The 25,838-nt window shown below is 39.4% G+C and overlaps 1 protein-coding gene across 5 annotated transcripts in view; it reads right to left on the bottom strand.

Moving 5' to 3' along the window:
• LIN52 (lin-52 DREAM MuvB core complex component) overlaps positions 1-25,838 on the bottom strand; it is a 69,422-nt gene that overhangs the window by 31,851 nt on the left and 11,733 nt on the right. The window contains exon 6 of one of the 5 annotated variants that reach the window (XR_011141588.1): positions 8,276-8,498. The exons of 3 other annotated variants lie outside the window; for them this stretch is intronic. Coding sequence is in view for 1 of the 2 variants with exons in the window: in XM_068946567.1 (XP_068802668.1) it covers positions 19,400-19,401 (2 nt within the window). In the remaining variant the exon portion in view is untranslated. Of the gene's footprint in view, positions 1-8,275; positions 8,499-19,317; positions 19,402-25,838 lie in introns of those variants that run through there. One more of the 5 variants, XM_068946567.1, reaches the window with a different exon arrangement.

Genomic DNA, 25,838 nt, shown 5'->3' with positions numbered 1-25,838 from the left:
AAGCCAGTCAATGAAAACTCTTGAAGCAAGGGGCAATGACATCCTAGCCAATGTCCTACTAAACTTATGTTCCAGGTCACAAATATGAGGATATATAGATATTTTGTACTGAGTGACCCCTATGTTACATGAAACTGCTACAGCACCTCCCACTTCTAGGGGCTGACTGCAGCCAGCATCCTGGGAGGCCAAAGGCCCCATGCCTTTGACCCCCAGAGCAGGGAAAGAGTTACATCTCCTCTCCGTGAAGCCAATAAAAACCTCTCTTGATTATAATTTAGATAAGAGCCACTGGATTGAATAATAATGTCTGAAACTCCCCTGGCTGTTTCACCTTGAGACGTCCATCACTGGGTTAAACATGATGCTAATTGCATTTGGATTGATTAATTTCTCTCACTCCTGTCTATTCGAATAATGCTTAACAAAATAATCACAGCACCCAGAGCCAAATCTTCTCCGTCAAAGGAATGAAGCCATCAGAACCAGCAGAGATGAAAGAAATGAAGATGACCCGTAATTACTGCTACGGTGATATCATTACCATATTATAGAAAATGAGTGTACGTGGGGGGAACGGGGGCTGCGATTATTATTTATTTTTTAATGGAACCTTACATCCCAAGAATACAGATCTGACACAGTGGAGCACACAGAAATACAGAACTGGAAAAAAAAAAAAAACACTTGCACATTAAATTGCAAAATACAGTGAACACTGAGGCTCTATATACATCAAGTGTCTTGCACTGTGAGCTAGTGTTTATTCACCTCCACTATTTTTTCATTGGCATAATACTTCGTATATGACTAGCATAGAGATTTTAGATGCCTACCTTCCCAAAGAAATCCTTAGGCACCTGCAGCAGAACTCACCCATAATCCTTATGCTAAAAGCCATTCTCCTTCAGTATCATTGCAAGTTGTCTTACTTTGAAGGCTGGCATTCAGATTTTTAAACTACAAAACCTAATCTGTTTTTCAAAGAAAAGCTAGCAAGCAAGAAATTTTTCTTCTTAAATGTTGATTCCTACCTGAAAGCAGTTATAAATTCCATGACCAGCCACAGTAGATCACTTAACTATTCATTATGCTGGTTTTGTAAAGGTATCAAATGCATCATGTGGAAGAATTTAAATTAGGATTCCAAAAAAAACAAAAACAAAAACAAAACAAAACCATCCAAAAGGAAGCCCTTCTGCTCCCTTTATTCTCCAAAATACACTCCCAAAGCCCCTCTCATTTGAGAAACAAATAGCTTGGCAATTGTATAAGATCTTCAGACACCTGTGCACTGCAATCCTAATTGTGGTTTATACAGTTCACTTCTCTCAGTGCTGGTTATGTCTGCCCCCTAGTCTCAGACTGAAGACAAAAAATATGCAACTAGCAGCCTAAAATATTTATTCTGGAATAAAGCCAAGGTCAAATACACACACACAAAAAAAAATTCACATGCCAAAAAATGTCAAGACCTGAGACCAGGCGCTGACTCATGAAGCTAATTAAACACAGAAAAATGATTTTCAAATATTTTATAAGGCTAAAGAAACAAATTGAAGTTATGCTTCTAATATTAAATGCAGTATTAAAGCCAATTTTAGATGGAAGTTGAGGATATTTTAGAGCATATCTGAAAGGAATTATACTAGTGTAAATTACCACTAGAAGAGGTATAGCCTGATAAAGTTTGACCACCTAGTCCCACGGATGTTGGAAGCAAATGTTGGGATAGAAATGGGGCATGTTTTAACATGAGGCGCTCTAAAGTTTTTTTCTCTACCTGCTTGTAATGAAAGGAAAGTATTCTCTTCATGCCTTCCCAACCTCTGCAGAGGGTCAAGAACTGTTGCTGATTTATGTTTTCTCACCATAGTATCTCAAAAAGGAATCTTCCTTATCTTTGCAACAAGCAGAAATGAGATAAAAACTGTTTGCCCAAGAACTCTTAAGGGTAATGCACATGAATGAACTAGCTGGAGAGGTCTGTGCTGCATGTATGGATGCAGTTGGATATGAAATGTTTGTGGAGGTGAACGGATCTTTCTCAGAAGACACACAGGTGGAAGCACTTTCTAAATTCCCATAAAATAATGCACGATATTGTTGAATGTTCCCTGACTACGCAGGGAAGCAGGTATTCACTGGTTGGGAGCAAAGCTGGTGAACCTTGAAAGCAACAATTTTGCAAGTCTTACCAGTAGCTGGGCAGGCAGACCATGGAAAAGCCTGAGCCCGGGAGCCAATAGGGACAAAGGGATTAAGAGTTATTAGGAGTAGAGAGAATTACATATTTACAGTACAGTTACTGAAAAATAATCATGTAATGATTATGTAAGTCCCTATACTCCTATTGGCTAATAATGTTGGGATACGAACTGTATGGTTATGCAAGTCAGGACAAACAAATCCAATCAGAATACAACAAGGTATGCTTAAAGGGAGGTTTGTAGCTCTGCGTCAAGAACTATATGGCTTTCTTGCCCTCCAAAAGGAGGGAACAAGTACTTTTCAATAGGCTATCTAATGGCTTGAGTTGTGAAGCAGAACTGATTTTTTTAATTTAACTTCCATCCACAAGCTTTATGAGAAGAGACAGCTGGATGAAGGAAGTTCATACTAAAATATTCTGTATTTATTTGTTCAGAGATCTGTCTTTACCCTAAGAAACAGACCACGTTTTTTTTAATGTTTTCTAATCCTCAAGATTCCTCATTGAAATAGATTTCAGTGTAGATCAGTGTAACCCTATACACAATGATTTATCAAAACTGAAGGCCTCCATGAAAAGACCCCCCACACTTTTTATGACTGAACAGTCACTGATTTACATACCAAGGAAACAAAGATTTCTTCTTTCTATTATAGTTAAGCAACGGTAGAACACAATCAAATTATACAGAGGACTTCTGTAATTTGCAATATTCCAGGCAAAAATTCTATATGGGCAAACGCAAGCAAGTTATTCAAATTAGAGTGTTCCAGGGCCAAAAACTCAAACTTAGTTAAATTATAATTATGGCACATTGGCAATATGCAGGTTGAGGGCTCTGGCTGCACTCTAGCAGAAGAGAACCTTCACAGTCATTATCATCACTCAGAAGATTCTTCTTTCTTCCATATGAATCACAGATGAATTTCATATGTATATCACAAATAAACTTTTTTAATGACAGTCCTTCTCCTCACCTTCTCCTCCCCCGTCTATTCACTGCTTGACTGAGTCCAGCTCCTTTTCAGTCATTCCAATGCCTAGTATCATGCCTGCTGCTCACCATGATCTTCTTCTCTTGTCAACAATACCTTGAGCTGAGGAATATTTGAAGGTCCAGAACGGGGTTCATGGAATTCAAAACTACCTATAGCAGCTCCAAGTTGCTGCCAAGACATCCGAGCAAATACACTGATTCAGCGATGTTATGGCTTTCACAGCATTCAAATACTAAGTCAAGTCCAAGTGAATAATAAAAGAGATGTACATGTGGAAGAGTCAAAATTAGGGAAAAAGTGTTATTCAGAGAAACTATCACTAAGTTTAATCTGACCTACTTGATAACAAAATGCAATACCACTAGGGCTGTCTGGATATTAAATGTGCAGACTCTGCTATAATTATTACTGTTTAGCTCTAAATGAGCTCAGATGCAACTGGGGTAAGGCCAGATTTCCATGCAGATGTAAAATAAAAAATACACCCCAAAATAAAGCCTAGAATATACTAATTAACTGCCTAAAAAAACCCTCTTTTTATGCTACAGAAGGCCTAGTGAGAGCAGCCCTGTTATCTTTGGTACTCTTTTACTTCCAAAAAATCTCTTCATCTCTTTATTCACAATGCATACATGGCATTGGTCTCCATTGGTCTAAAACAGAATCTACCATTACTCTCTCCTCTTAGGAAAGTTGAATACTGGTACCATAGCTATATTCTGAGCAGAGCAGAGTTCTTCATCCACTATTAGAAAGCAAGAACTGAGACATTGCTGCACAGCAAAGGGGAGACCACTTAGAAAATGGCTCAGAAAAATAAAGTAGAAGAAAGGTGGCGATGGCCATGAAGAGACTCCATAGCTTTCCTGACCGACGAAACGGCTCTGAGATTTAGGGAGTATTGAAGAAGCTTTGAAAACCAGAAGTACCCAGAAGACTCCAGTGACATAGCGATGATGAGGCTAAGAGACATATGTGGAGGTGGTAAAGAGAAAGGGGAGTAGAAGAGGTATTAAAAAAAAAGTGTAAAGAGAAGGACAAAGAAAATATTGAAGAAAGTTTAATCCATGAAAAGAGAATGAATCAAATGAAAAGGTATACAGCACAATATCATATGAGGAAAATCATATAGAATCAGAAATGATTCAAGTTTGAAAGGATCTTTGGAGGTCTCCCGTCAACCTCCTACTCAAAATAGACCGGGCTGATCAGGGCTTTAGCCAGTCTTAAAAAAACCTCCAAGGAAGGAGACTGTGCAGTCTCTCTTGGCAATCCTAATATTTGACTGTCCCCATGGTGAAAATGTTTGTCCTTGAATCCAGTCAGAATCCTTCTTGTTTCAACTTATGCCTGTTGTCTCTTGTCCTTCTGCCATGTAGCCTTATGAAGAGTCTGTCCGTCTTCTCATTAACCTCCTCGCAGGTACTACCAGGCTGCTATCAGGTCCCCACAAAGTCACCTCTTCTCCAGGCTGAACAAGCCCAGTTCCCTCATCTAACCTCCCAGGGCAAGTGCTTCAGTCCCCTGGCCATCTTGGTAGCCCTCCGCTGAACTCATTCCAGTTTATCAATGTCTTTCTCATACTGGGACAGGTAGGACACCTCTGGATGCAGTATTCGAGATACAGTCTGACAAGCGCTGTGTAGAGGGAGACAATCACTTCCCTTGATCTACTGGCTATGCTCCTGCCAATACAGTCCAGGATGTATATGCAATCCTGCATTAATTTCCCAAGCATTAACTGCTTGCTATAACCTTGCTCAACTTTGTTTCCTAACCACCCAGACACTGCGTTGCTTACTGTTCCATCCAGGAAACCCGGGCACCATAGTCAAGAGACAGTATATTCCGTGCCCTGAGAGAGGGGAGGAACGGTTTCTGCCTTCAATTTTTACATAAACACATTAGTAAACAGAAACTGCAACTTTTTTAAAATTTAATATGATCTCTATATTCAAGTAAGTCAGGTACTAGGCATGAAAATATTGAGGCAACACGGAGAAGTATGTTGAAAACCAAATAAAAGCTTGGCCTGCTACCCAGAAACATCTATCACCCAGGCCTTTTCTGCTGGGATTTGTGTTGAATGACGTCTACTGCAAGTTAACGATTAGTTTTTAGCATAAGAGTCCGGTGTTGTCATCAACTCCCCAGGAGACAGAAACAGGCTGAGTGATTTTCAGATTATATGCTCTGATAAGACACAGGCTCCTGACTCCCTATGTGCTTGTGCCACACAGGCCACCTGCTCTATAGAGGACATCCTCAAAAAGGTTTAATAACAATGTTCTCCCTAGAGATGTTACTCAAAACATGATCTGAATTTACATCCTATATCACAGATTAAAATCTTGTATATAAAATCCTACCAACAGATAGGATCTAAGACCAGTTCCAAGAAAATAGTAATACTGTATATTGGAGAAATGTGACCTATTAAACAAGAATCTGTCACATCTATACAATTCGTATGTTCATTTAGAATTTTCATATGATAAAGCAGAGATCTACCCAGTAAGGTATCCTATTTGACTGTACTCAGTATGAGAAGTATCACAGAAAAAACACAAGGAACCCAATTATGAAGACATATGTAATCACCTGCCCTGAAAGTTTCCTCCTCTTAAGTGCTTGATTTATATCCTGAAGCAGTTGATATTGCATAGTTCATTTTATATTTTATGCTGGTATAACTAGAAATGTTCTCCTCATCCATATAATTGTCTGATTCTTTTTCAATAGCTCCTAGAGTATTTGATCTAAAGGAGAGCCCCAGTGTGGCAGGAAGTTCTACATCAAATTATTCATTGTGTAAAAAGCATTCTTTTCCACTACTTTTAACCTGATTGCCTTCCATTAATTATTTTTTCCTGAATTCTCCCTCTCTTATTCTTTTCAGAGTTGGGAGTGAATAGGAATTTTCAATTTCAGTTGCAGAGATGTAAAATAACAAGTGTCACCTTTTAAAACCAAAGAGGTCAATTTTTTTTTCATTCTCATGTAGAATTCTCTTAATTTATAAGGAACACTCTGGAAGCAAACAGTGTATTTTGGACTATTTTGAAATTATTCCAACTAAAAGACTGCCTAAGTGACTACATAATATCTGAAGTTACAAGAGGAAATTTAAAAAAAAAAAAAAGAGACTTCCTTCCTGGGAGAAGACTATGAAACCTTGTTCAGAAGTACAGGTTGTAAAGCACAAACAATTACTAAAGTCAAGCAGAAGAGGAGGTGGGAAATGGCACAAGTTTGTTGAGTCTTGGAGCTTTGCTTAACCCTGAAGACATTTAGGTAAAGAGCAATCTGCTCAGCTTCGTGCTGCCGGGGACTGTGGTTCCACATGGGTGTTCCGGACCATCCCAAGAGCTCAGGATGCTCGAGGGATACATGCAAAATGGGAATAGACATTGCCAGAGCCTTTACCAACTGCACATAAGCTCCAATTACCTCGTTTAACTAGTTCGCTGCAAAATCCACATAGATTTGTCATGAGAGTTCTGCTGACAGCAAATGTTTATTTTAGAAGCACCAAAAATCCTATAAAAATCAGTATGCAGAGTACTAGAAAAAAAAAAACTTAGCATAACTGTTGCTATCAGTCCAACTATAAAGAGCTATTAAGTGAAGCTGGCCCATACAGATGTTGTGTCACCACCACCTTTTATCCAATTCAACACATGTCACTTTGGTGGGTTTTAAAACCCACCAGAGTGACAAGTCTTCGTTAAGGAAAGTTAAACTATAATAGAGTAGTTTAACTGATACTTCGATTACAAATGCATATGAAGGTCATACTTAATTTATTAACTTTCTCAGACCTACCAGAAGTAACAGCAAATTACAATTATTTTACAAGTTCTTGAAAAACAGATTTCGCTACTTATGTACGAGACAAAATATTTAAAGACATTATGCCCTTCCAAGCAACATTCAATTTATACAGAAAGTGAAGGTCCTGAGTACTAATTTTATTCCGCTCTCTCCCATCCAGTATTTTATAACAGAAGAAACAGCAAGGCTGTGACTAATTTTTGCCACACAAACTTCAAGTAATTCCTGTTCTGTTTAAGATAATAGCTGTGAAGAGTATTATTTTGGTGTCAGAAAGCATTACCTCAAATAAAATTCCAAGTAACACAACTCTGTTGTATCTGATGGATACAATTAGTTGGCTAAAATGGCAGTACATTCCAGCGGACAGTGTATCAGCCCACAATGGAAACCCTGTTTCTATTCCCGACACAATCACACATCCACTATGTGACTTATCCAACCCTCGGGCTCCCCCATTGATGATATGGTAAATACACCTTTCTCTGTCAAGTTCTAAGATTCAGGGAATGTGATTCTTATGAAAAACAAATTCTATTTTCGTTTTATGAACTGTGTTTCAGATCCAAGACTGATCTATCCCAACTAAATTCAGGTTCCTGACCAAGGTGCCTAAGTTGAGCACCTTATATAAATCTCCAGAAACAGCCACTGGTCTCCAAAAGAGCAATTCAACTAATTTAAGATCTGACTTCACAAACAGCTTGGAACAATTATATTCTTAACTTGTTATCTTTTGGCACCTAGCCAGAATTTCCATGTGCTGAACCTGGTCCCAAATACCAGGTGCATGTTTTTGCATTATTTCCTGGAACCGCTTCTTAAGTGGACAGCCAAAAGCCTTGGATATTTCTGCAAAAGACTGCTTTTATGGTATCAAAAACCTTCACCTCCACAGTTTATTCCATACAGATCTGCTGTTAGGACATGCAACACCAAAACAGAGGAACCTGTGTGTCCAACAAAGTACCAACATAAAGAGGAGAAAATGGCTAAAATGCTCGTTTGACAAATATCTTAAAACAAAATACAGTTATTCTCACTATGCTGATGCACATCTTGACCCATTATTATAATGCCTGGAAGTTCTTTCTCTGCTACATGGTACACAAACAGAGGACAAGGGATTTCCGCCCTAAAGATATACCATATAAATATAGACAGGCACCAAAGATGCACAGAGAAGTGAGACTACACTGATCAGTGTCACACACACAACACATCATCTTACCAGTTATGGAGATTATTATAAATACTGTACAAAAGATGGAAGGCAGATGAGATAGCTCCCTGGACGTTTACAGGGCATGCTCCCCAAGTGAGAAGGGAAACCAGAGTTTTTTTTCAGAAAATGTAGCAATGGTTCATAGTAATTTGCGTTCTTGACTGACTGGAAGTGGCTGTTGACTTCTTGTTACTCAATGCAGCATGATAGATAAAGTAGAAAAAAAGCTCTGAAAATGAAAAAAAAAAGTGGTTTAGGTTTGATACGACACAGCAGTGACAGCCAGTGGAAAAAACATATGGAGATTTTGATCATAATCAAAACGATGAGCTGATCTTTGCAGCAGCAGTGTGAATAGCTGTGAGAGGAACAAGATTTGTTAAGACTAGAGAAAAGGATTCTGGAAAGACATAATATGATAAGAACTTGCATAAGAGCTGTAGTTGTGTGGCTAGATAGGAAAGGTTTTATTTCACAGGTGTTATGTGGAAAAATTAAAGAAAATTTAAATTATAGCTTGGATGCCTGGACTTATGGGAAAGGCTCCAGTCAAATACAATACCCAGATCACAAGTCTAACTAAGGGATAGAATAGTAGTGGTGTTCACAGTCATCAGAAAAGAGGGATCATAGATAGTTTGTTTGGAAGAGGAGGAGGAGAGAGCAAAAAGCTCTGATTTCCCCATTAACTCAGGTCCTCAGATACAAAGGAAAAGAAGGGGCTGGCAGAAGTATTTTTAATCCCACAGGACCTAAAAAGTTAAACACAAACGTTCATTAGCCCCAACACAAACAGGTCTAAATACTCTGAAATGGGTTGTTGGTAACTTATAGTGACAAAACTGGACAATATATAAACAATATCAGGCAAATGAAGCCATTGTACATAGTTCTGACACATGTCCATTCATGGTAACGCCACACGATAATCGGGTTTGTCACCCATTTTTATAATTTCTTGCAGATTACGATTGCTCAGAAACAGTAAGATACTTCACCTTGCTTAGGCGTACAGTAATGCATAATATTAAACATATTTACTAGAAATGAAGAATAAAGGTAACAAAGGTAACAAAAAAACAGAAAAGACAGGAAACAAAGATAAAATGCTAGAGAACTGAAGTTCTCTTTATCCATAAAGATGTTTCTGCTTCTCAGCTTTGTTGCCACAGCTAGTTATCATCTGAATCAGTGCACTACATCCCACTGTCCTCATGATTTAATTAGAAGAGCCAACATCCACCTTCTTCCCTCCTTCCAGTGACCCATATGGAAAGGTCCTACAAACTCCTGGTGCCACCTGCCTAAGACATTCCCTTCCCTGGGACAGATGTTGCCATTGGCTCAAAGAAATTGTGTCCCCTCTGGGAACCGAGCAGCAGGTCTGAGCTCACAAGTACTGTGGGACTACCCAAAAGCATGAGGACTTCATGTTGCCTTTAGTGCCAAGCTTATTGAAAGATCACTGCTAATTTGTCCACATGACACAAATACCAAGATGACTGGCAGACAAGCAGATGGACAGACAAACAACGTAAGTCAGGAAAGAGAAGACTACTAATAGGGCTTCCCAAGTGCTAAATGTTTAAAGGAATACCTGGAAATCCTGAAAACAGATTTTGTCGTGAGGGTACAGCATGCCAGCATTAAATTCCTTTCTCATTAATCCACGGATGTGTTGGCTTTTATTTTACCCACTTAGGCAGGGGCACTCAAAATCCTCATTAGGAAGTGATCTGCAGCTATGCACCAGAGAACAAGGACGAGTACAGCCTGAAGGATTTAAGATTCTAGTTTCGGCACTGAAGCTGCAAAGAGAGAGAGCAGCAGGTACATTTTCAGTACCATCTGCTGGATAGGATGGACTACTCTAATGAAGATTAGTAAGCGCCGTTTTCCATTTATCACCACCACATACCAACAATCCTCTCTTCTTCAGACTGTACCTTAACAAAGTTGAAGAGCTATCATCTTAATAAGCATTCAATATTCCCCTGACTCTGTCAATGCATCCAAGAAAGCAAATAAGCCAATAGTTAGGTACATATTTGGATGAGTAAAAACAACTGCACAGTACTATTGCCTAGAATTCAGGAGGTTCTGACAGTGGAAAATATCCAAAATTAAATTGACAAGAGCCTCATGTCTCGGTTGCAAAACACATTCCCGCATTGGGCCCGTCTCATTACCCATCCTAGAATGATTAATACTTCTTTCTGAAGAAAGCAGTGCAGTGACCAAGTGGAACACCGGACGGTTTATTCCTCTTGCCTAAAAGGTATCCTTCAAGTCCAACAACCTGTAGTCTTCACACAGCTGATGGGGTAGAAACAGACTTGTTTGTCACAAGAAAAGGGAACAGAACGCTACCCTGAAGGGACAGATAACTTCTATTGATAAGGAAGCCTAGCACACAGAAAATATCCTAGAATTTGAGGACAAGCATTTATTAAGCAAATCTTTCATTCAACCTGTGTTATCTTGAAGATGAGGAACAGCTCTGGGTGTTGTGAATCGTAACTTACATTCTGATCGTTCAAATTGCAAAGGTTCATTACATGTATTGCAATAGTTTACAGAAAGCACTGACTGGATGCTGCAGATAGTCATAATTTCTCATAGAGGACATCTGGGCCTTCCCTCTTGTGATATTATAATCGCTCTTACATAGACAAGCGAGGCTTCTCTTCAGGAGATTCTGGTGGGATGACCTTCTTGATCTATCATGCCTTTGAAACAGTCTGTTGAATCATCTGGATTCAGTAAAAAAGAGGGATAGACTCCAGGCATGAAACAGAACGCGGCACGAAGTTGACAGAATTAGTACAAGAGATAAAACAAGGGACTGTACTCCCAGCTCCCTCAAATACTAAAATCATACTTGCTGACATGAAAACATAACAATTGTTAATAAAGAGATATTCTGCTCTTCAACACTCCATATGCCAGTCTGGTGGATTAAACACCAGCAGAGTGTTGATCACTCTAAAAAGCTCATCTTGAGATGATCTGGGAAATCTGTCTATGTACAATTTACGAATTCTGGTTAATTTAATTAAATTGCTGCATCACTAAGTGCCTTAATATGTGGAAGCCACAAGCTTGCAAGGTTCCTGACACATGCCTGCTTTCAGAAGAAGCTACAGAACAAAGTAGCAAGGGTGCTTCTGTTTTGCTAGAGATACATCAAGTAATATTCCTGAATTTAAAAAAATAATCTAAGTTTACGTGCAGGGAAAAGAGAACAGAAAAATCTCCAAAATGTGAAAAGAAATTGAAAAGGGGGAAGGAGGGAGGCAGAGGGAGAGATTGGGAAGCGGAACTGAAATTGCTAAAGGATGCTGTCTCATATCCTACTGGATGCTGCCAAAAGGTGGGAATACAAAGGCAGGGAGCAGCGCATATAGGTCAGTGCTTTTTTGACCTAGATTATTTCTCGTACTGATTAAAATGTGACTGGATTCAAAACCTTCTGTAAAGCCCTCATATTCTGTGCTTTTGAGATGAGCTATAATGCAGACTGCCCTTGAGTTTGTGAGACAGGAAAAGGATGGGCTTCAGTGACCAAAGCATCAAGAATGGGTGTATGTGAGGGGATGAAGGTCAAAAAGAGAAACAGCCTTTGATCAACACATTTGGCCAAAGGTAAACACAACGTTGTAATCTACCTATACCAAGGGAGGCTTGAGATCTGGCTTCCTCTTTTTAAATTGAGTCAGGCTACAGTGCCTAAACAGCCAGTTACCGCAGTTTAGCTACAGAGCGACATTTGCTCATTTCCCGATTGGCGCCAAGGCCATGAAGAAGAATCCTTGAGGCTAAGACAGCTTCGAAAAGCTCTTCCTTGCTAGAACTCCTTGGATGAAGGACTACAGATTTCTCCTGCCTCAAGAACCCTCTGACAAAACATAAGTGAATTCACGGCTGGGATCTGGAAGTAGATGATAGTTTGGGGAAAAGAGAAAACTTTTTTTTCCATGTCCCCAGCAGCTCAGAGTTAATGGGAGCTAAGGCATTCCTGGTACCTTGCAGTTAGTCTTTTCTACACTGCAATCTTTGGAAAGGATCCATGTACATTAATACTTTTCTTCCACTTAACATCTACTTTTGTTCTGCCTGAACTAAAGACAACTAAACTGGGTTCAGTTCTTAGTAGCTGAAGCTGAGGATACCACATGAAAGCTTTTCGAGGCATGACTGGCAGAATTTCAGAAGGGGCTGGAAAGTGGTGTTATCAAGAAGACATCCTGAAAGAATATACCAAAGGACCCATGTTTTTACTGTGACAGTGCACCATAATTCAGCAAAGTCCTTGTTTTACTCTGCACGTTCTCAAAGCGATCTAGAGTCCAGAGAAAGGTCCTAGAAGGGAGGAGCAGCAATTTTCCCCAGAACCACCTAAGTGTACACTCATCTCCTTAGGTAAAACAGAAACAATTTTTCATTTTGTTCTGCAGGAGGATTACCTTATTTGGAAAAGGAGGACCCCCCCCCGTCTCTAGTAGGACAGTTGCTCCCCCCACCTGTGACAGTCAGATGGGCTTCTGCCTGCAGAAGCTAGGAGGATCTACTGACTTTCTGCAGCAGAGAATAAGGCGTGTGGAGTTGTGAAAAAAGGCATGACTGTTCTGAGCCTAGCGCAGCATTACAAAGTAAGCCTGTCACCTACTAAAGGCCATTTCAGCTATGTTTCTACAATTCATCGTTTCACGAGAAAGAATTTTGACATTTTATAATACGCACCCTAAATTTTCCTATATTAATAAAACTCAGAAAGCCTGATCCGGAATAAATAAAAAGAAAAGCCACATGCTTAGAGAATAAGGCCCATATTTCAAAAATCCCACCACATTTACATTCTAGTCTCCAATATCATCTCTTTGCCTCCTCTAGACTATTTTCAACTACTTTTTAGGACATGTGACTGAGCATGCTGGAGGCAAAGCTAGTATTTCCCTGTTTAAATACTACAGTACTGGTCTTCTATGCTTTTACAAGCATAAGAGCCTAGGAAAAGAGCCTAAGTCAGAAAGCTGAGGGGGGGCGGGGGGAACACACTCACTTTCCCCTAAGTCTTCTCTGCTTCAAGGATACCACGTAAGCTGGTTTGAAAACAAGAGAAAGTGATATAACCAAACAAAAGCAGATCTGAAAGGTGAGCAAACCCCACAAGCCACACAGTCATTATTACTGTGTCGACAGCACACTTGTTAAAAATGTATATTTTAATTTTCTGTATTGCTAAAGGTCCCAATTTGCCCAGGGATCTAGCTAAGCTGCCATTTTCTACCACGACAGAGTCTAATCTTTATTTAATGGATTTAGCATCTATCTTCACTAGAGGGGTCTCTAAGGGAAAGGGGAGGGGAGCATGAAGGGGCATGAAGAGATGATCAGAGCCCCCCTCTCCTTCATCCATCCGGCGCTCATGTTTGTGTTCAAAATTCAATTACCTCCTTATTGATACTTCACAGAGATATTTAAGCTGCAAACATGAAGCCCTGATTTCCCAGGGGGCCATGCCCCTCTCTATTTCACTGCTCTGCTTCCCCCAGGGTGAATTCCTGAGGCGTCCATATTAATAGGTAATCAGTCACAATTCATTTATTAAACAGCTAGCAAGGTTTATCAGCCTGCCCTGATTAGCCGGAAGAAGCCACTGAATTCCTAATTTATTTATGGAAATGCAAGTGTCTTTTTGAATTCCATTCATGAAAGACAGGGGTGCTGCGGGCTTGGCACGCTGCATTCGAACAGGAGAGCAGCGGGCAACCTGGAGACCAGGGGCTCGGCAGCTTCAGCCTGGGAAACGCACTACAGTGACCCTAGCGGGATCAACAGATTCAGAGCCAGAACCTCACACTAGCATCCATACGGCAGCTCTTTACAGAGCAGGCATTATTACCCGCTACAGCTATAACACTATAATCCTAATGGTTCTGGGTGTGGACTGGCTGAAAGGCGCCCCTCCGCTGGAGCAGGTTACGTGGTTAAGAAACACCATAAAACTCTATCAAAAGAAGGAAAAAATAAAAGGTTCTGCTAGAACATTCAGAACAGTGCTAAAACAATTGCCAGCTAACACGAATATATACATTTACTTATAAAGTTCACCTTTTTGAAAATTTAAGGTTAATAGAACTTTTATATTATTTTTGCTATAATTATTTCCATTGAAACTGTTTTTAAAAAGCAACAAACACACCGTTGTACTCTCAAACTAAGACACAGATGCTCAGTGATGCTGCTTGATTACCAGAAAGTGAAAAAAGCAAATAATAAAAGAAGTAATTTTCTATTGCTTTAAACAGAGAAACTGAGATATCGGTAAAAAGCAGACCTTGAACCAAAAAGACTTATGCGTGCTCTTAATATACATGAATAGTCTCAGTGCAGTTAGGATACGGCTTCAGATAATGTAAAGCTTTTACACAGGTCTCTGAAGGCTCAAGGCCACCAACGGTGAAAAACACTTTCTCTCTAATCCTTTCAACTCTGCAACAATATCTGAAACTAGTATTTGTTTGAATTCTACCCACCACAGTTACTTAAACATAAAACAACTTGGAGTGAAAGACTATGGAAAATATTTACTTCTTTTTTCTTCCCCCCAAAATTTACGTACACCTAGTGACTTTCACTGCTTCCCTCTCTGCGTTTAGTGCGTTTTCGGAACAGCTTAACTGGGAAGTAAAAATAGGGATTGTATTTTTAAGTCCTGCAAACAAGCAGGATGCCCTGAGGCAGATGCAACAGCCAAAAGGGTGCTTTAAATTCATTTTTTCTAAAAGATTTAGACTTCAAAACTGACAGGGTTTAACAATCTGCAGTGTTACCTGGAATACAAATAGGAGCACGTTTGAACAACTTGAGAGCATTTCTGTAACACCGAGTCACTCTGATCAGGCATTTTGTTCAGCGACTTCATTACTCCAATCTAATTATTAGCTGACTAGCAAAGTATTCAAAATGAAAAAACTCAGAACATAAATAATGGAGGATGCAGATACCGACCCACAATATTGTATTACACATAGTAATTACTGCAGTTCTATCACAAAAAACTCATATTTTTCAAATAACAATGCAAATTTCTGTGTAGTTTAAAAGTAGCTATACTGATGTTTACCCTTTGAATTTAGAAGTGTACGCTAAATTGTTACATATAAGATTTAAATTTGTTTAAGAACTCATCATGCAAAAAATTCACTAGTACATTAAAACCTATATAAAATCACTACTTCAGCAGAGCTAGAACAACTCATAGCCTGAAACAAAAAGAATCAATTCCCCCTCATTATTACAGTGGTCAGACATGAAAAGATGTAGTACAAGCAATAAATACATCCAAACGCTGGGAGGAATGAGAGTTGGGTATTCAACTATGATTGGAGCTTGCATGTCCATAGGTGTTTAAAGCAGGAGGGTGGCATGGTGAAATGAATCCTGGATGAAGCATCTTCACTGCCTGAGAAATTAATCAATAGTTTAATTGTTGTTAGCTTGTGTTTTACGCAGACAAGGGTAATTCAGTGTATTTTTACACTATGCAAAGTGGCTCCTAGACAGAGGGGGAAAAGCAGAATTTAAAGGAGCAATTTCTAAACACCTTTCCTTCACTGTATAAGGAGAATTTCTACACTAGCACAACTCACAGACATCAGTTTTACAAAAGGCCCAAACACCTAATCAAAGATGCGACTCCAGTTTCTCCAGCCCTCGTTGCTTGAGGACAGCAAACGCTACCAATGAAAATAAAGCAACCTGCTCCTTTCCTAAATCTATCCATACTTCACCTTTTCTCCCCTTTGCAGTAAACTCACAACATTGACTCCAAATTAAGGCTTTTTAGAATAAAAAAGGCAGAACTCACCACTGAGCAGATTAAACAGAACACTTCAGCATGTCCTCACTGCGATGCTGACTTAATGCCACATTCAGCATTATTTTCACTTTCTCAATACATAAGCTCCTGATCATATAGGAAACAGCAGCACCATCCATAACAGACACCCATGCTGCCCAAATGTGTTGCATATAGGCTATAGTTGCTTTGCTTTACTTATAGCTACTTTTCTAGTCTTCACAGATGTGAAGAAAGCCTTAGAAACACAATCAAGTGAAAGCCATCCAGGACTGTCTTCCTGAAACTGAAGCCAATTGCTCCAAGAGACGCAAACTGCTGTCATTTATGTCAGTAAATGTTTCTTCCTTGGTTATGTGTAGATATCAGTGTTAACAGTGAAATTATTACACACTGTTGTTTATGTTAGCACATACACGCAACCAACAGGCTTATCTGCCCAACAGCCTTGCGTTCTTATATAAATGTCAAACCCCCAAACGTCGTCAGCTGGCTTCCCAAACCTGCAGCTTCTGCTGTGGAATTATCCACTGTCAGTACAGACGCGTGAATCTGGGAAACTAAAAGCACAAAACTATAAAAAAAAAAAAAAAAAGAACGCAGGATTACAACAGAGAACACAGCATAATCTTAGACAGCTTGACCCATTTGCAAACTAATTATTAGAAAACTCCATTTTAATACAACTCAATCTGATACAGAATACCGAGTCTAAGCCATCACTACCCACCAAGCTTAAGGCAGAATTTGCATTCATCTCCCTGTCTAAAACCCAAAGGAAGGGTTTCTAAATAAAGGCAAAGTACTACATAGCTATTATTTCTTTTCTACATTCCACCTGATACAACTTGATGAGGAATGCCTATCACTCTGCTGTATATTACTGTTTGTACTTCTGTTTTGTCTCATCTAGTCATCCACCTTAGACACTTATTTCTAATGCTCCCATAACAATGTCCATATACTTCTAGGATTACTACAGTAACAAACTGCATGGTTACCTTAAAAGGTGGGATAATTATTTCCTATCTTTTTTGCACTCACAGTCAGTGCTCATAACATCATCCTCGTAGTGACACAAGGAACTTTGCAAACTACAGATACAGAAATTATTTCTCACACTACGTAAATGTTGTAACTCATGTGACAGCAGTTTACACACACAAGAGAACACAGTTTAGGATGAAAATGAGAATCTCTAATTGACACTCTAGAGGAAATTAGATTGTAATTGCATAGGCTGTATTTTGCTGATGACAATGAGGTTAGCATTTGCAAAAAGAAGTGTTATGAGATCTTTATGACAACAGGTTACTAAGACCTTTGTCACATAACTCATCCAAAATGTAACATTTCCAACAGCAGAGAGCCCTCTAGAGCTACCAGGGGGTAACAGTTCAGCAACCCACTGGGAGCAGAGCACCAACACTGCTTATTGCAACATCTGGGTTTGCTGCCGATTCCCATCCAACGAATGACCAAACCCTGATTTTACCTAGTTTAGCAAAACAGAGTGAAATCTAAATGAGCAAGAAGCAATCAAATTTTAATTCTAATAAAATGTGAGCTCATGTTTGTTAAATTGCCACTAGATTTAGAAAGCTTTAAAATATAACAGGCTTTCAGAGACTCCACGCACATCCTTAAAGGCATCCTGAAACAAAACATATGTTTGTAATAGACCAAATATCTGGAAGTCAGATTTTACACGACAATGTATACTGGCACAAAAGTAGTTGGCACTTTGTGCAGTTTAAATAAAATGTGGATGTACGCCTTGTAGCACAGAAAGCACTCCATATAGAAGTACAATGACAATGTAAAATAATTACACTCAATTACACTAAAAATTTGCAAAATAAACCACAGGAAAATAACTATATTTTAGCTTTACTGTCAAGACTTAAAACTGAAGAATAGTAAATGCAACTTCATTCTCTGCTCATTGTGACCAACAATTTCTCTAAGAATAAGCTCACCCATTTTCTCAGAACCAGAAAACCCTTAATACACAACACCTGGGGAGAGACAACCAAAGTATAGCATGCCAACCACAGGCCTGTGCTTCCATGTCCAAGGAGCATAAGTCAACCATTGAAGTTACAAGCCTAACTTTCTGCGTGTTAATTTGTCAGACTTACTATGATACGAGTTTGTCGTGTGCTCAGGGAACAACAATCTCTTGGACATTTTAAAGAATTCACAAACAGCCTTCAAAACATGCTTTCATGGGGAAGTATAAAGCAATGTTTTATTACCAAAATAAATTTCCAAGAGGCAGCACTTCACTAGAGGGGGGAGGCAAAGAACCAACTTGCAATGAATATGATGAAAAGAGGTAGTACGTTTACTCTGCTGGCAATGGCATTAAGTACCCTTTTTTGATCTCCTGCTAGAACTCAGAGTCACAGCAAACCCTTCCTGCACACAGACAGTTCAGAACATCTCAGCAGCCAGGCAAAATCACCTTGGAATCAAGAGCTGGAATTCTATTAGTGAAGCAGGCAATAGGTAGAAGAAGCATTTAGAAAGATATGTAGTGAATTCTCCCTTAGTAGCAAACCATTTTAGTGAAACATGACTTTTTTCTTCTCCTAAAGGACAGTTTTTAAACAAGGTAATTCAAACAATAAGTTAATTCAGAAAAGCCTCCTGGCCAGACTAAATGATCAAAATCATTTCTTTCCACTTCCTAAACTGTACTTGCCTACCACGGTTCGGGCTGGATTTTGCTTTGAGGTGTCATTTCCTAGAATGCCTTTTCAGAATGCTCTAACAGAGCCCAGCAGAAGTGCTCTCTTTCTAGCCCAGCCTTTCCAGAAGATTGCTCTTCCAGTTGAAACCACCAAAGACTTACAGAAAACATGTGAGCAAGAGCAACAAAACACTATTTTCAACATTCAGCTCCATGAAGTGCTGGGAATGAATCAGTTCAAGATTCTTCACATTGACTTCAGGGTGAGCTAAATCAGGTCTTCTAAGAACAGCAGACTGAGCAAAAATAAGACTTAATACCACAAATTAGGTTCATTCCCTTCCCTTGCCTGCACATTTCTGTTAACCTCTAAAAGTCCAATATTCTTCCTGTTTAAAAACAGAGAAAACCCCTTATGCAGAAGCAAAGGCAGGCAAAAGGGAGAAAGAATTAAATGCCCCATTGACACTACACCACTGGCAATCTCACCAAATTAATGCAGTTCCATTCCTCAATCCAGCTCTCATAGTCCTCTTCTGCTTGAATCACAAGCAAACCTCTTTCTCGGTAACTCTGCAGGGAAAAGAGGCATCACTCTACAAAGATTATTTTGTATTAGAAAACTTAACAGTCTATGCCATCTGCTGTTACATAATCTACGTGGCTCCAGCTTTGCAGAGATTCCTGCAGGTGCCCCTATGAACGATCTTTTGTTTAAATGCTTTAAATACTCATTCCAAGACAGAAAAAATATAAACATAAATGTTTTGGGATGAGAGAGGACAAAAGTTCTGTCAGACAGCAGATTTGACTATAAATGCATTCTCATTTTCAAAGCCTTCTACACAGTTCCTCTTGTACATCTGCTCTGCAGTCTCACAATCAACCTATCTCGAAAAATCCATCTTGAGCCATTCTATGCTTTGGAAGAACTGCTGTACATATCTTCACTTTCTCTTCACTTGTTGTGAGCATGACTACTTATAATCTGCCATTTTAATCTTTAAAATGACTGATTTTTACAAGTCTGTGCAGTCCCTAACCTAATCTACTTAACTTCAGAACAAGAGAGAGACATGAGTCGTCTCACCACTAGAATGAGATCATAGGGAGTTCTTGCTCTATCAAGCTGCCCAGTACTTATGTTCCAACTTCATTTTTATGGTAAAAAATTGAAAATATAATAGGCTGGATTCATACTAGAGAAGCAGCCCAGCAGCCAAAAGGATATATAAAAGATGGCTATGTACTGCAAACAGCTGTCCGAACTTGAGAAGGATCTCTCACTATTACATAATTAGTAGGTATTTAACTAGTAGGTATCTGGCAAATATATCTCCAGCAACCTCAAAAACTAAAGCAGAGAAAATACTTTGTTTCCTACTTCCTTTCTAAAGGGAATGTGGAGAAAAGCTGGCAAGGTGTCCCTGTTCCTATCTCTTTTCCAAGCTCCCCTTCTTGGTCATTCAGCTCTGTGAATAAATTCATTCTCTCCTCACAGCTTCCTCAAGTAATAGCAACGTGAATTACATTCTTCCTCTGTCCAAACCAGCACTGAAACAGAACAAATTTGTCATCTTCACTCTATGAACCTTAGGGAATACCAGCCTTGTAAGCAGCAAAGCAAGGCACGGGAGCACTCGGTCCAGGACAACGATCACATCAGGTCCAACTAATTCATGCAGGAAAAGTTCTTCTACAGCCATTAGTTAGATTTTTTAAATGAAAAATTTAACTGTATAGAATGAATGCAAGAGAGTAACAATAATGAAATCAGTCTAAAAATTTCATAAATGGAAATAAAAGCAAAGTAAGATTTGCAGAACGAGAATGTCTTGTACTAATAGACCAACAAATACAGCAGGAAAAATCAGATAAGCATTCCTGCACCCAAGTTATTGTCTCTTTAATTAAATATTGTACTACAGTATATTGTTGCATTTAACTAGCTTCTAAAGGAGTATCACACAATCATGTGGAAATAGACAGATTTGCAATAGTTAAAGCTATGGGGATAGAAGCCTTATGTTTCAGGGAACACACTAACTGCTATCAGGCAGGGTTAGCAGAAAACTTCCCCATTGCCCGTTCCTCTATAACTGTGCACAACAGGGAGTAGTTCTTCATACTTCTGAATCACCTGACACACTCCTCTGTGTGGGGGGAACAAGATACTGAAAGTGCACTGGTCCAAGTATGGCAATTCTGACTGATACAATGCTGTGATCTATGTTACTTCCGGCAGAAAACACTCCTTTAACCTGACTAGCTTCATCTGCCAATCCCAACAGAGCGCTGCACCAAGAGAAAGACTACAAGGTCTAAAAAACAAGAAGAGGCTATCCTGGAAGTTGGAACCTTGCACTAGAAACATAGCTCCCCATTCCAGCTATTTATATATCTCAGTCCTACTGCTATGTTCAATAATGGGATTTTTTGCTTTTCCTTTCTAAAGGATAAAGTTAGCATAAAAATTCCACTCTATTCTACATAGATGGGTCAGCATTCAGGTCCTAAACCCCAAAAAACTCCTGGCCATAAATTCCAGTCTTGTTGGGCTACAAAGATATACTAGATTTTTACAAGATTTTAATTCTATCTTACATTCAGTTTTCAATACTTAATAAAATGCAAATAGCTATAATTAATTCTGCACCATTAACATCAGCAATCATTTGCTATTCTGAGATGAAGTTATCATATTCTACTATAATCAAGTAAAATCTCAACGCATCGAGGATCGGTATCACAGAAGGCAAGGATAAGACATAAAAGAAAAGGTACGTTCAGGTGAAATCAGTTGTACATGCCTGTGCAGAGTCAGACAGCAGATTCACATCAAGAGTAGAGGGGAGCAAGAACATGCAGCCATCCTCATTAGAAACACACCAGGGCAGTAAACTAGATGCGTAAAGCGAGGGTCATAGCACAGTCCCCAGCTTCTATTCCCTCTCTCCATAAAATGTATATTTCCACAGGAGATATATGGGAACTAGTTATGAAAGTCAAGCAATTAAAAAGCATTTCCCGAGGTATTCATGGGACTGTACTAGCCACAAGTGCCTGACAGCTCTACGCGTGTGCAAGTCTCTGGAGAGCCATCACACTTCAATTACTATCACTAACATTAGTCATTATCAGGCTGGCTCCAGTCCCTGGGGAAGGCAGCTTATGATGACAATTCCCAGCCTCTCCTTGTAAAACAATTCATTAGGCAAAGCAGAACAGCTGGGGCAGCCACGTGCAGGCCTGCAGAGTGGCCACCCCACCGGGACCTCCAGTCCCCCCCCCCCCTTCCCTTTCCATGAGGGGCAGCCACCACCCCCATGACAGCTGTAAAAGCCTCTGGGGACACTTCAGGTTTAATCAGTGCTCCTTACACTCAAGAGAAGCATTTGATTGCAAACTTAGACTAATGGCACTCAGAAGGTTATACGAATCATCAAGATAAGAGGCTTTAGGGCATTTTTATCTTGTTCCAATGGTCATGAGTTAATGAGGCAATAAGAGATAGATACTATCAGAGACTTGGTCTAGCTACATTATACAGATCAGATCTTCAGAGCTGCCGTATTTACTGATGATGCAGAGGTAAGGTAGCAAGTCCATTACTGAACTTGCAGAGGACTTCATGCTCAGAACAACTGAAACCACTCAGTAAAAAGATTACGTGCTAGGAGTTTTTTTTCATATAGCCTTCTGCATGTTATCACCTGATCCAAAGCAGAGAAAGCTGAAACGGAATATAGCAATTCCCTACCAAGATCAGTTCAGTCCCTTTGGAGGGTACACAGCTTTTCCTGTTTCAAAGCACAAATGCAGGCTGAACTAAACAGCGAGACTGATCCTTCTGAACTGAGCAACTCCACTGTCTCTCAACTTACTAGGTCAAATGCGCCACCAAACAGTTATTCAGTCCGCATGGCACTGAAAGAAAGAAAAAGGAGTATTTCATATTCAAAGCCCATATGTCTTGTAGTCCCTCACGAACCTTTGTGAAAGCACTGTAATGGATTCTTTGCTTTCTCACAAATCACATATGAATACATAAGCTCGATTTTTAACCTTTATGCAGCTTGCAAATAGAAATATATTTTACATACAATCTCTGTAAATGGCTGAGAATAGGCTTGCTTTTCTAGTTACTTTGCTGGCGCCCCATGCTGAAAAGCACTGGATATTAGGATCTGTTTCATTACTACATGCTCATTCAACTTCATTGCTAATAAAGACATACATGACATCCTAAATCATGCCTTCCTGCAGCATATAATAGGAGCAAGCAGGGAGAATAATGAAGACAGGACAGGATTCTTAATAAAGGCTTTATCATATATACATGTATATACATATACACACAGGCACATATATATAAAATATTTTTTTTTAAAAAAAAAAGATACAAAAAACCTGCAGTTTTTCCAAAGCTTTGTGAAAGGAAGATAACAAATTCCATCTGATGGTTAGGGAAATAGGGGCATCTGAGAAGGCAAACATACTGATCAAGCAAAACAGTGACAGTGCCAAAAACTAAACAAAGGTCTCCAAAGTCCCATTCTAGTGCCCTTTTCACTAGGGTTTGCTACTCCCCTGCAAATAGGTCCAGCTATCCATACTGTGTCGGAACCACTCCTGCCAGGAGCAGAAATGTGCAGGGAACCATTTCTGACAGGAGTGATACAGTGATAATCTATTATCTGTAAATACAGAGGAAATATTCTGTTAATACAGAAGTAGAAAAAGTTTTAATTGGATAAAGGGGGAGAAGGTGAAAGAATTTTAAATAATACATACAGACTAGTTACAAAGGATCTGAAGTACCTGCCAGAGGACTTCCCGAGATTTGTTTGGCATTTTTGTGTTTCTTAAACCATAATGGAAAAATGTACATAACCTTATGCTTGATCAAACCTTTCCCCATGCTCAATTCCTCCACTGACAGTAGTCTACAAGTTATCCTGTCAGAATGAGAGTAGGAAAAAATAGGCTTCTGACAGTATAATGTAAGAACATTTTGTTTGTAGTCATGTTTCTTTCTGTGCCAAGCATGTGACAGCCCATTCCCTCACTTTTGTGGCTAGCAGCCCTTCAGATAAGCCCCAGTGACCCCCTGCTTGTCTGCACAGATGATGGTTTGTTTGAGCCGAGACCCACAAAAACCACTGTGTGTATTCAGGATCATTCTCTTCTTCTGCTTAAAGAATGATGCTGAATGGATTATACTCCCATATATAGAAAAACAGGCTACTCAGCTAAATTGCATAGATCCATGATCACCTCATTGGATGGAAGTATTGGGAAGTCTATTCCTCATCCCCCAAAAGCCCAAAGTCACCACTGCAATATGAGACTCCTCAGGTTTCTCGTTCCTAATCAGGTTGCTCACATGTGCACCATAGAGTGGCATCTGAGATCTCCTGTTCAAAGCTCATGGGCTATACCAGTTGTCTGGGGATGTGGCCCCGTGACATAGGTTAATTCAAAGCTTACATTCCCAAAATTCTGGAAAGGCTCTTAGATCACAGAATCATAGGATAAATCAGGTTGGAAGGGCTCGGGAGGTCTCCTGCTCAAAGCAGGGTCAATTATGGGGTCAGACCAAGTTGCTCATCGCTTTATCCAGTCAGGTCTTGAAAACTACCAAGAATGGAGACTGCACAACCACCATGGGCAACCCGTTCCACTGCTTGACTGGCCAATGTTGATACTCTGGATGTTCTCAAAAAGTACAAATTACTGCCTTGGAAGCCTACCAAAAATCCTGCAAAAATTAATGGTGACAGGTCGGATGAATGGTTTCAGTCTTCAGAAGAGTATGCTTGGTCAGCTGCTCTCCAGACTAATCAGATCTCCTTCTCCCCACTAACAATGAAAAAGGTCCTTTTTCTTAACTGCAGGGAGTATCTTGATCAGCCTTCAGTACCTTTCAAAGGTGACCTTTGTTTTTAAAAATATCAGATGCACAAGCTAAGGTTGGAGATGTAGGTAAGGAGAGGAAGAGGATGATGCAAAAGGGAAAAAAAATGATCTGCCAGCTACTGGGACACTTAGCTTTTAAATATTTTTCCACTCCTACATAAGAGGGTTAGAATTGTCATCGCATTTCCAACATTAGGTTTCAGAATTAATAATCATGCAAAGAGGAGCCTTTCAAATGTTAAAAAAATGCCCATCTGGTTCTACTGACTGAATATTCAAAGTTATATGTTCAGGCCGTGTGCTATCTACACAATTGCAAAATTTACATTTTTAATGATAATTTACCTCTGTAAAAGAGGTCCAGCAGATGTGGGAAAAGTTCCGTGAGCTGCATTTGGGGCTTACACTCGATGTTGAACTTAATTACACTACATCTTCTCATGCTCAATGAGTATTTAAAAATACTGCCAAGAGGAAACAACTACCTTTTTGTTGTACCAAAAAATTAGTAAGTCATAGACAAAAAAAAATCCAACCCAAACTATAAAATCTAACAAGAAGAGATTCTACATGTACAACTGACAGCAACAGGCATCAAACAGAAAATAACAATGAAGCAAAATGGCTGAAGTTTGCACTTTTGACACATTCAGGAGAATTTTAGAGATTTTCCCCTTTTCTCAAACTTCAACAATATATACCTCCTTCTGCAGCAAGCAGGGCCAACAATGTCTGGAGATTAGGACACTGTATTAGTACTCTCCATCAAAATCCACAATAGCGCTTTCCCCTCAAAATAAGGGAGCGGTAAGAAGGCTAGGATACAGACATTTCTTGAAGCTTTGAGAAATATTCATTCCACTTCACAAGCAGAGGAAGAACACCCTAAGGATCCATGCAGGGTTTTTTTTCCATATTTTTAAGAACATGACAGTTACCTAGATACAGCATTTGTTTTATGATAAGAATGCATGCACAATTTATGCTTATAGGTAGTATCACATTTGACCTCATCAGCAGACTGTATCTGCCCCAATTTAGTATTTAAGAACAGCCTGGACCTCCTGTTTTTTCTCTGCACATGGAGGGCA

The sequence above is a fragment of the Struthio camelus genome, chromosome 5 (assembly GCF_040807025.1).
Source record: "Struthio camelus isolate bStrCam1 chromosome 5, bStrCam1.hap1, whole genome shotgun sequence".
NCBI classification, from domain to species: domain Eukaryota; kingdom Metazoa; phylum Chordata; class Aves; order Struthioniformes; family Struthionidae; genus Struthio; species Struthio camelus.
Note: the sequence above shows the minus strand (reverse complement) of the source record. Positions and strands in the feature narration are given on the sequence as shown.